Raw genomic sequence first — 12,093 nt, forward strand, 5'->3', positions numbered from 1 at the left:
TGACTAATGGCGTTTTCTTTTTGGGTATATGCTAATATGCTGCTGGAAATGAAAGACTGAAAATAAATTTAAGGTATAATTATTAAAGATACCAAAAGGCTGATCTAAGACAGTGGAAATCTTTTTTTCGTAATGTAAAGAAAAAAAGCAAAAAATAAGTCTTTTTCATTCTTTGCAGCACACTTAGCTTCATCTTGGTTAGACGAGTATGAATTTGATAAGTGGACGAATGTAACTGATAGTCTTGTTTAACTTTGTATATGGACTGGCTGCACAATGAGTATCAATCTCACACTTCCTTCTGGGTAGTGTTTCTTCCTTATTTCTAGAGTCTTCGAACTAGATAAATACTATGAATATGCTGGTTTTGTTTCTGGTTTTGATTTAATTGAACAGTCCATTAAAGTGGAAGAAATGCAGCTGAACTTAAGCTCCTTACTTGACTGGAGTCCTTTTTTGCTGTGTGTTGAATTAATTTCTGAGTTTTGCATTAATAATAATCTTAACCTTGATGTTAAGAAGAATATGTTTAGGAATAGAATATGACAGAAAGACTCTGTTAAGTGATATTTAAAATGTATACCCTTATTTGTATGTTAATTTAGGTATGCTAATTATTAAGAGATGTTAATTGGATAATCACTGTGCCCATCAAATTTAATAAAGGTTGGAATAAATTGTTTAAAATTTGTGTAGAAAAAAAATACTTAGTAAATGATTAACTTATTAGATGAGTCTGATTAATTTAATATTCAGCTGATCTGTAAATGAAAATTAGAATTGGATTTTCATTTAGATGAAATGTTAAAATCAATTATATATTCAAATTAGTTTTTGGAACTGTTTGTGAAGGTACGTCCTGGGATCAAAAAAGGCAACACAAGTTCATCTAAAGAAAAGTTAGTGTTGATGTAGAACAAGAAAAATAATGTAATCAGTTGTATAACATTAAATAAGCTAGGCCGAATGTTCTCTGATTTTTAAACGTAAGAATTGTGTTTAAGAGTTATTTTTTTTGTCATGGGAACAGCTGCAACTTCAATAAGGGTACTTGCTTTCCATTTCAGTGCCAATTGAACAGTTTAAGTATTATAAAAGCATAAGTCTCAACTGTACTCGAAAGTGAGTATCAACCCTTTCCTGTCAACTCAGAGGACCAGTGAAAAAAAAGTAGAAAATTTTTGCAGTGTTAGTGGTGTTTGAACTCGGAGAACTTCACCCACTTATCTTTACCACCAACTGTGAGTTAAAGTCTACTTAAGAGGAATATTACCAGTTTTTAAAAGATCACCCCACAATTATGTGGTGCAAATCTGAATGAATAACTCTTTAGTGAACCAACAAAACAAGTGACTGGAGCTGACCAAAGAACTCGCTTTCTGGTGTGTGTTCTGTAAGTGGGAGCGGTGTTTTTGATGGTATCTAGTGACCGCAAAACTTCCTTCAGGTGGTAAAAAAACCTGTTTATCAGTAATTTCATTGTTAATGCAAGGGGATAACTTTCACTGAGTAGCTGTGGAGACTTGCAGATTTTGCGACCCTGTTTGCTGCAGAGCCAGGGTTAGCTCTCCTGAACGGTCTTGTTGAGAGGTAGACAAACCAGCAAGACTTGTACGAGGTTATTGCTCCTGCATTGGTTTAGAGTCATTCAGTTGTTTTAATTGAATTTATTTGCCGCTTGTTTTGCCTCATTGTGATTTTTAGAGCTGCTGAAGAATTAATCTTTCTGGAACACTGCTAGGAAAAAAAAGGGCAATTGTTTAATATATTATTGGTAAGAGCCTGAGTAAGTTGACAAATTTCTATTATAGGATTGTCAGTGCTTTTCCTTAGAAAGTGAGGCAAATTTAATTGTGCTTTTTGCCTCTTCCTCCAATAACCTTTGAACCTAGTTTTAATACAGAGCTTGAAAATTGAATGATGATAATAAAGAATAAAGAACTGAATAAAGAACTTGATTAGGTAGAGAAATCAGACAAGGGCCTTTATGAAAGCCCAGAAGGGGAAATGGCATGCAGTCCAGTGCTCACAGTTAGCTGGAAAAGAAATACTCATTTTCTTGCTTCTTTAACTGTTTGTGGTGGAATGCTTGCTCATGCTTGCTGTTACGTGCACCTATTTGAATGTGTTATTTCTTATATGCCTTTGACACTAATTTTGTAAGCTATAAGCAGTTTGACTAAGTGAATATAATCTTTTTCAAAGTGAATAGTGAACCTTTTTCTAAGTGAATATAATCTTTGCAGCTTACCTATTTTCAGAAGATTCCTCTAAGTTCAATCCATTTATCAGCCATTGAACACGTGTATTTAGAAACATGCATATGAAAGAGAAACTGGGGCAGGGTAGGGAAGGAGGAAGTAAATTGCATTTGTGGTCATCTTCTATTGATACATAAAGAGCATAACGTATCCAAAACAACCCACTTAAAACAACTCTTCTAAAATATGCAGATCAGAAAATGAAATTAAAACTTACTGCTGGTTTGGTAGTCAAACTACCTTGCAAAGCAAATAAAAGGTCAGTGTTCCATGACACTTTACAGCATTAAAGAAAGAAAGTACAAATTGGCTGAAGTAAAGGATTATTCTTCACAAATATTTAAGTCACACTGTTCTGTTGGCTTATATATGTTTTGTTGTGCTCTTTTCAGGGTCTAAAGCTTTTGACGACTCTTTTTCTGTGCCATATTGAGTAACATCAGTAATTGGAGATTGTTCTACAAAAGTTAAAGCAAGTTATGTGATTAACTTAAATTTCCATCTACTGCAGCTCAGGGAAGGGTAGATCCTTTCAAGGCAGATGTTTTCAGTATGTGATCTCTGAAATGCCGAATGATTAGAAAAATAATGTTTCAAGACTGCATGATGTTGGCTTATAGAGGCTCACAGAGAAATTTGTGACAATGAAGATAACTAAAAAAAGATGGCAAGTTATGCTAAAATGCTTCTTTTCTGACCCTTTCCTTCTCCTTATTCCAGTCTGATCATAAGAATTGTTGGAGACCATCTGGAGTGCGCTTAGTAGGAATTGATAATTATTTTCAGGGGAATTGTTGGAGACCATCTGGAGTGCCTTCATCTTTATGTTCATTTTAGTAGGAATTGATAATTATTTTCAGGCCACCCAAGTCTTTCCTGTGAAAGTTAGTGCTGTGGCTTCTGGTAGCTGTCTGGTAGATAACAGCAGTAGAAAAACTGTGGTTCCTCAAGCAGCCATGGTAAAGCTTTGGGCAACAGACAAGAGCACAGAAAAATCTTTCTGGTTTGATAGCCAAGATCTGTGATTTGTCACATAACAAAGCTTTTCTTTGAGGGCGAGGAGTGCTTCAGGAACACCATTGGTAGTGAATACATTAGGGGAGAAATCTTTCTGTATTCTGCTAATTAAAATTAGGAGTTAGGTTTGAAAAGTAATCACTCTTGCATTTAAATGAAAATTTTTAAAGGGATTAAAAATTTTCAGTACATATATTTCTCTTAAATTTAAATATCTTGTGAATATCTCCACTGCTAAGTAGGAGGAAATATTACTGATCGCTCGTGCAAAATACAAAAGACGTGGACATATTGTGGTAGCTAGTCTGATGAAATTGGTCCTTGGGATTTAAACTAATGAATCACTGTTGTAGACAGTTTTCAGTATCTCAGTCATTTACCATGTTACAATGCTGTGATTTATAACCTCCCTTCTTTTTGTCAGATAAGGAAGGAATTAGTCCTATACTGTCTTTTGCAAAGTATATGGAACATAAAGGTGATAGTATCTTGGGCAGTAGTCTTACAAAATTTGTAAGGACAAAAGGACCAGAGGTTGAAAAGCAGGCAGTATGTTGCTGACAAAACATGATGTCATGGGATCAGAACTGAACGAGTGTACCAGAAGTATATCCTTATTTCAGTGTCTCTGGGTATGTTGCTTTTTTATACAGAACTTACTGTCATGAATTTAAGCCAAAACCTCTTTATCAGTCTCCTGAATCTGTTTATTCTTTGGGATACACAGATTGGGGCTTTTTGATAGTGTGAACTTGAAAAGTCTGAGGAGCAAATATATATCGTAATGTATCTTTAACATACCAGCTATCCATACTGGTAGGATTCATATTATTTATTTTATAACTTGATATAAGTGTAGATAATAACTGAAAAAAACTCAGTTTGGGTTTCATTTTAATTAAAATGAAAATCTGCAAAACCAAACACCTTGTTAGATGTAGCACTGATGTGACCTGTAAATATCACAATTAACAGCTCACATCAGTACAATGGGAGAAAATATTTCATGAACAATAGTACTAATGTGACCTGGGTTTATTTAAGTATCTGCCTAGTGAGCTTGATCTGTGTCTCCAACTTGCTTAGATATTCCTATGTCCTTCCACAGGGGTCCCTAAGAATTCATTGTCTTTTTCTGCTGTTACTCTGCCAGGGACCCCAAGCAAGCTGAGACCTGTGTGTCGGCTCAGTAAGAGAATGGAAAACGGGGAAGCATAATTCTTTAGCTTAATCCAACTGAAGTGTAGCTGTTTGTGTTTGTGCTGGTATCGGCACACACACTTTGAGACATTGTTGTACCATTTCTAAAGGAAGAAAAACCGAGAAGCTTACTTTTAGGAAATTGGGAAATAGCAGAGTTCAAAGGTAACTTCACTGGAGACTTTGGTGGTTCCCAGTGACAGGACGAGGGGCGATGGGCACAAGTTGGAACATAGGAAGTTCCGTTCCAACACACGGAAAAACTTCTTTACGGTTGGGGTGACAGAGCAGTGGCACAGGCTGCCCAGGGAGGGGGTGGAGTCCCCTTCTCTGGAGACTTTCCAAACCTGCCTGGATGCTGTCCTGAGCGATGTGTTCTGGGCAGTCCTGCTTTAGCAGGGGAGTGGGACTGGGTGATCTCTAGAGGTCCCTTCCAACTCTGAAGATTCTGAAGATTCTGAAGATTCTGAAGATTCTGAAGATTCTGAAGATTCTGAAGATTCTGAAGATTCTGAGAGATGTGACAAAATGTTTGCAACATGTACCTTCAGGCTGATGGTCAGTTCTTGTTAACTGGTGGAACTGGCTTATGTTTCTGTTGCTGGGAGGAAGGGTTTTAGGCAGCGTGCATTTATTGCCAGTGACTTTGGAATTCACAAGTTAAATAGTTTGGTAACACAAAGCACTCTTATTTTCAAAATGTTGCTTCTTTGAATTTTTTTTCAGGCAAAGTGTATGGTTTGGGGAAAAACACCAGTGGACAAGTATGGATTCCTGGAAATAGAAGATAGGCAGTGCAAACATAGAGAAACTGTATTCTTGCTGAGTGCATAATACTGTTTTTTAGTATAAACTATTTCATGTAAATAAGATTTTTGGTTTTTTGTGTTCTGATTTAATGTCTCTTTTTTTGTAGATGAGTTCAGTGAAAATGTTGCGGTCACGTCTCAATGGTATCCTCTTCAGGCTTATGTTTGAAGAGCACGTGAACAACATCAAACCTGACATTATGGCAGTTACACTGGCTTGTGAGGAGATGAAGAAGAGTGAAAGCTTCAGTAAGCTTTTAGAGTTAGTGCTGTTCCTTGGAAACTACATGAACTCTGGCTCCAGAAACGCACAGTCTCTCGGTTTTAACATCAGTTTTCTTTGCAAGGTAAGATAAAGCTATAAAACTTGTAAGTGCAGATTCATGAAACTCGCAACACATGAGAAAGTACTCTAAATAGGGAAAAACATTCAATCACTGTAGTTTGCTGACTGCACCTCCTTTTTAATAGTCGGTAGACAGAGTAAACATTTCTAAGTTGGTCCCCTGTTATAGCTGTTTTATTTGGCGCAATGGCGATCTAAGGCAGCTGTTTAATCGTAAGTCTGTTCTGAGTCTTTCTGGACTGTACAAGTAGAACAGCTTTTTCGATCTGAATTTGTTCAACTATTATCTTTTAAATAGAATACACATAGACCTCAGAATATGTTAAATAGCTCTAGTTACTAGTCTTTCTTTCCATCTTCTACCCAGCTATCCATCAAGCAATGTCACTGAAATAAGTATATGGGATTAAAGATGGACATTGTTATTCTAGGTTTAACTTCAGTTGTGATGGCAAAATGTGGGGTGCAAGGAGAACTTCAGAATCTTTACCAGTCAGAATTTTATGTGCAGTGCTTGTTTATTTATATGGTAAAATGTGTGTAAGGCACTAATCTGAACTTGACTGTCTCGGTTTGGGAAGGACCTTTGAAAGTATCTTTAAAATAAGGGGATGCAATGTTTGTAAACAGATTTTAAAAAAAGAAATGTTACCATAAATCTTGCAGAGGAATTTGTAAGGTTTTTTTGTTGGTTTTTTTTGTTTGTTTGTTTTTTTGGTCTAATCAGAGGGTCCAGTGTTCGAGTCCCTTTTTTGGGCACCATGAGGAAACCTGATGTGTTCCTGAAGGAGATTTAGCCTTAGGGGGGAAATAACATTTCAAATACACAGCAAGTCTGATCCGACATATTTCAGGAGAGAAAGACTCAGCTTGCTGTAGTTTAATATGAAGATGTTGCTAACTTTTGGTAAAATAAAAACCATCACCTGAGAAATAGGTTCATTCTTTAGTAGCTTTTTTAAAGAGTAGCCAATTTGAAGGATTTTTTTATAAATCTAGTGCTGTGTTTTCTTTTCAGTAGTAGTGGAATATAAAGGGAATTTAATGTTTTAAGTGGTAAACTACTTGTTAATGAAGGGGAGGGGAAATGAGTGCATGAATGGTACTGTAGCATATCGTAGATTTGAGAAGGTATTCTTGCACTCCAGGTAATAAATTTATGAATTGATGTCAATGCACATCCCACAGATGTTGACACAGCTAATGTAGATTGACTAATCCTGCAAATTTTTCTCTACTGAACTGAATAATTGCTGAAGCGTAGCTATCTGTGCTTACAGCTAAATTCCATTTAGAATCACTGAGACAAAAATCTGACTATTGAATTCATCCTTGCCCTCGGAAACAAAAGCTGTTGATTAACTTTTTTTTTTGTTTTCAAGAAAGTTATTTCTGAGGGAAGGTTTTGTACCTGTACTTATTCTTCAGTATCATATTTATAGAATTAACCCTCTACTGCATTGGTGTTTAATTTTATAAATGAGGTACTTAAACAGTTAGTATTTGTAATGGATTTTTTTTTAATTACTGTTAAGAATCTAAATTTACATTTGGGTAATGACTCTCTTTATGCATTGATTATTTTAAACTCATTATTGTATTTGGTTTCCTTGTTTAATAGCTTGCAAATTCTGCCCTCCCACTTTCCACCCAAAATAGTAAGATGGCTTTACTGACTTTGTGTTGTTAACTAAGTGTACAGTCTGACAAGCCTTTAACTGTTGTGAATAGTACAAAATATTAAATTATATCAGGTGGCAATATTTTTTATAAGCACCAGATTTAATATCTGTCTACAGCCACTTACAAGCTTTATTCCATTATTCAGGCAGGCTCAAAACTTAGTATTATTGGTCGGTAATTTGCCTTCGCTGTGAAAAAGAAAACTTCTGTGTGTGTAAGCATGGTAGGGTGAGTGTATTGTCCTGTTTATTGAAATCTTGCTGTGAATTAGAATTTCTAATTTATATTTTCTTCCTGAAAAAAGCAATAAGAGAAATAAATGACATTTAACAGCAAGAACAAGGTAGCAGTTTGTTTGCCAGTGTCACATGGCTTACACGTTTTTGCTCTGTGGGGCATATGGATGCTACTAAAATTTGAAGGCTGTGTGAACATTGAAAAAATTTTATTTTATTTAAATTCTTTTTGTGTGGTGGCAATTTGAGAAGGCTCTTTCACTATAGGAGAGGTCTTCCTTGAATAATTTTCAAGTGTCTATTTCTTCTCCTAGGGAAGGTATTTCAGTCTTCAAGCTTTTCAAGAGGAACTTGGCAGCATTTTGTATTTTGATAGAATACCTGTGAAGCATAAAAATTACTAACTTATTTTAATATTTTGTGAAACACTTTCTGCACTGTTTCACTGTTTATTTTCATGTGTCAAACCATGATAAGCAATAGTATGTTACAATTTAGAAGTTACTCTTCTATAGCCTCAAGTACATTGTTATATTAAAGTCATATTTAATGTGCCAAAGAAACTTTATCCTAATTTTTTGTTTTGTTTGCCATAAAACCTGCTACTTTTTTTTTAAGAAACTTTAGAAAGAGGAGAAGAATTTCTTACCAGTTCTAAACGTTACTTGCCTAAAGGAAGAACAGCTTCAATAGGAGACGAGACCATGCGGTCTTAGTGTTCTAAAATGTTGGGCATTTCTTTGTCTCATTTTTTGGACTTTTTTTGGTGACTCACTATAAGATACTTGATGGGACAAAGTGAAATATAAATTACATAAGTGTTTTCCTCTGAATATTCTTGTTCTGTAAAGACTTTATCAGTTATCAGAATTTATAATAAATCTAGCTGACCTGACTCATGTTAGTTTTTAGTTGTTCTTTACAGTGTGTTCATGTTTTGCCCAAAGACAAGGATTTAAGTCTCAGAAAAAATAACCAGAAAACATACTAGGAAAAGGGGAATCAAACGAGTGCATATTAGATCAATGATTTGTAAAGGCTTGATGTTTCTAAGTTTTTAGTGTGTAGGTTTTTTCTTTTTTAGACCAGTGACTGAAACTATCTTTAACATCAATGGACTTTCTGCTTATCATGAGAGCTTTTAATTTTTTGGTTTTTGAGCCAGCTGTCAGCAAGGATGAACACATGTCCATGTGTACATATTTCTATGTGCAGAATACACATAGAAAGCAGAGTTGTTTTAATGATGAGGTATCCTACTGTGATGAATTAACTTTTCAATAAAACCTGGGTTTTGTATTGATTATTTTTTTTTTTTTTTTTTTAATCCTTGAACAATCTTAAAATTGTCTGTTTAGTAGATGTAGTACTTACATTATATGATCCAAAAAATGAAAAGAAAAAAAGCAGGTATTGATCTGGGGTAAATGTTTGGTTTTGTAAAATAAATATTCTTAAAACAGAGCTGATCATCTTGTACACAGAAATCTGTTACTGTGTAACACCTTTTAATAAAACATTATAAAGAAAAGAAAGCATAAATTCAAAGCTGTTGGTCATCGCTAAAAGCGAATGCCTGAACAGTAATTGCAAATCCTTGAAAACAGATTATCTTTCTGAATGTTATATTACAGTGCATGATATTATTGAAAAATAAAGGATTTACGATAAACAACCTTTGGCAGAAGCCAGAGAACTTAATTTTGTTCAAGGAAGAGAGGACCAACATTAGAAGTCATGTGCTGTATCAAGACTGGCAAGCAGTAGCAGCTACTCTGATGTATGCACTACAGCATTCATGGTTGCCTAAGTGTTAAATGCTCTGTGCAAATATAAATATGGCAGAAAGAATTGTAAAGTTCAGAGAGGCTGCTGTAGTAATTCACTAAAGGTCAATCTTTACCAGTTGTTGTGTTTGATTAATGTTTACGAATGATGCAACTGCTATTCTGGACCCTACTGCAGCAATTGCTATCTCTTAGCCAGGACAGGAGAACCCTCATATTTCTGTAAAGTTATGCTAGACAGAAATTTAATTGAAAGAAAAGAGGTCTGCTTTAGGCAGACGTAGGGTACAGCTTCTGTTCTTTTTGTGGTGTATTAATGTAATGACTAACAGCAGACATCTTTTTGTTTTGATAAAGCTTTTGTAGTATTCTGGCTGGATCAATGTAGATTTTATGTAGTAAGTAATATTATGTTACTACTTGTTCATAGTGCAAATTGTACAAGATGAGCTGGTTATCTGGTTTAACTATTACCGACCAGTGTACATTTATTAATTGTCTACCAGCCCCTTTTCTATTAAGGTGGGAAAGATTTCTAGGGTAGGAAAAGTTATATAATCTTATAAAAAGCAATAGAAAGCTTTTTTTATAGCTATAATAGTCAAATGTCGATCTAGTGGTAGTTAAAATTTTCTTTACATTTGCTGTCACTTTTACCCCTCACACCTGAAAACTTAATCCAAAAGTACCCATTAAAATAAATAAATAAATAATTCTGGAAGTGGGTTATGGTGTGGTTTGCACGTTTTAAATGATTTACCAAGATAACTGCATGTAAAGGAGATTTTGTTATATCGATGTTATTTCTGAGCTACAGATCTAAATGTCTTACTCTGGAAATTACTTGATTTGAATGGGTGTGCTGTGAGTATTATGTTCTCTGTATATTATTCTTTAATCCTTTCCCAAGCAATGAATCTGATAGTATTGACCATATAAATTGATGCTTCAACATTCAGTGGGAAGCTGCTTTCTGAATCCTATGCTGATCTAGTGGCTTGGTTTTGTGTTTTTTTTGGCTTAATGTGTTATTCCCAAATTCTGTCTCTCGGAGAAAGAAAGGCTGTAGAATCAAAACCTATATTTAAAAATTTTAACACTGTAGTGTTAGTGTTGTCTTTAAAAATAAATAAATTTCAAAAATGTTAAGTCAGTGACAAGCATTGTTAATGATTCACCGATGTGATATATACAGGTGCTGTTCTATAAAAGCTTTTATGTTGCAGTGTGTTAACACTACAGAAGATGTAGAAGTAAAGCAATTATTTGTTTTCCAAATGTGGAATTCCATTACTGTTGGTGAGTTTTGTTGGTATACCAAGTCAGGGAACTATTATGTCTTCTCTAATATGGTAATGCTTTGAGAATTAAAAGGATGAGTATATGCAAAAACATTTGAAAGGCAGGGTTTTTTTAGGGTTCACACACTTGTGTTCCAGTACAAACTAGGTAGGAAGCAAAATCTTTTTTTTTTAACCCATTTTATTTGGTTTTGGTTTTCGTTAAACATATCGAGGCCGCTAGCAAGGAAATTCTGGCTACTACTAAAGGTGCAATCCTTTGTACAGTCCCCCTTTTCTTTTGCACTGGCCGATGCCCATCTGTACCTACAGTTGGGAGACTGGAACGCTTCATAAGACTGTAAAATGGATGTCATTGTTTCTTTTTGCTCCCATGCAAACCCATAATATCACTTGGAATTTAGAACCTGTAGAATGTTTCATTGAAGAATGTTTTTCTGATTGAATTGTCTGTAAGATATATTTAAGAGCCATCATACTTTAAAATATTAAATTTTAGATTCATTTATCATCTGTGAAAGTACCAAGTAAAAGTGCAAGGAATGAGAAGGGGGGACAACTAATGATATCCCTCCCCCGATGTTTTGCTCATAGTCTGCTAACTCCAATAAGATGTTTCTTTCATTGAGAAGACATTGACTACACATCAGCTACCTGACATTTGTTGGTTTTCTTTAAATAGTAGTCTTTTGATGAGAAACTAGATAGTAAGCCTTGATTTTCTGTTCACTAATCTTTTAACGTAACAGAGGCACTAAGCGTATTCTGTGTTTAAGCCTACCATCTTAAACTCGCCCTTTTCCAGAGCTCTTGCTTATGGAAGGAAAACTTAGCTTTATGCTGAAGGGCAGTATTATTGTTGTAAAGTTGATTTTGTACTTAGCACGGTGATATTGTGATGTGCTGCACACAAAATCCTGCGCTTGGGACAGGCTTAAACTGCTGCAGAGGTGTTGTCTTGAGAGTGGGAAGCAACTCTGCATACCACCAGGGGTCTGTCCCAGTGGAGAAAAACGAGTCGGTGATGTGCCCTGGCAGCAATGAAGGCTGACAGCATCCTGGGCTTTACTGATAGGGGCATAGGCAAGAGATCATGGGTAGTGACTTGTTTTGCTCTCAACTCGGTGTTTGATGGGTTGCATGTGGAGCATAGTGTTCAGTGTTCCATACGAAAGGAGCTTTCTTGTTGATAAGCTTCAGTGGAGGACCACCAAGTTGGTCAGGGGCTGCTGGAGCAGGAGAGGCTGATGGAACTGGCCTTGTCCAGCCCAGAGAAACAAAGGTTTTGGGGGGGACCCTGTAGCAACCTTCCAGTACCAAATAAGGTCCTGTACAGGGGGAGCCAGGCTTTTTAGACAAGTGTACAGCAAAAGAACGAGAGACAGGGGTCATCAACTGCAACAAGGGACACTTCACTGGATGTAAGAAAAACAAATTTCACTTTTTAAAAGTA

At 35.6% G+C, this 12,093-nt stretch overlaps 1 protein-coding gene across 1 annotated transcript in view; it reads left to right on the forward strand.

Annotated features, from left to right (window-relative positions):
- Window positions 1–12,093, forward strand: part of DIAPH2 (diaphanous-related formin 2) — a 174,752-nt gene that overhangs the window by 75,002 nt on the left and 87,657 nt on the right. The window contains exon 21 of the mRNA XM_009881778.1: window positions 5,395–5,634. Coding sequence (XP_009880080.1) covers window positions 5,395–5,634 — 240 coding nt within the window. The remainder of the gene's footprint in view (window positions 1–5,394; window positions 5,635–12,093) is intronic.

The sequence above is a fragment of the Charadrius vociferus genome, unplaced genomic scaffold, assembly GCF_000708025.1.
Source record: "Charadrius vociferus isolate BGI_N301 unplaced genomic scaffold, ASM70802v2 scaffold472, whole genome shotgun sequence".
Lineage (NCBI taxonomy): Eukaryota > Metazoa > Chordata > Aves > Charadriiformes > Charadriidae > Charadrius > Charadrius vociferus.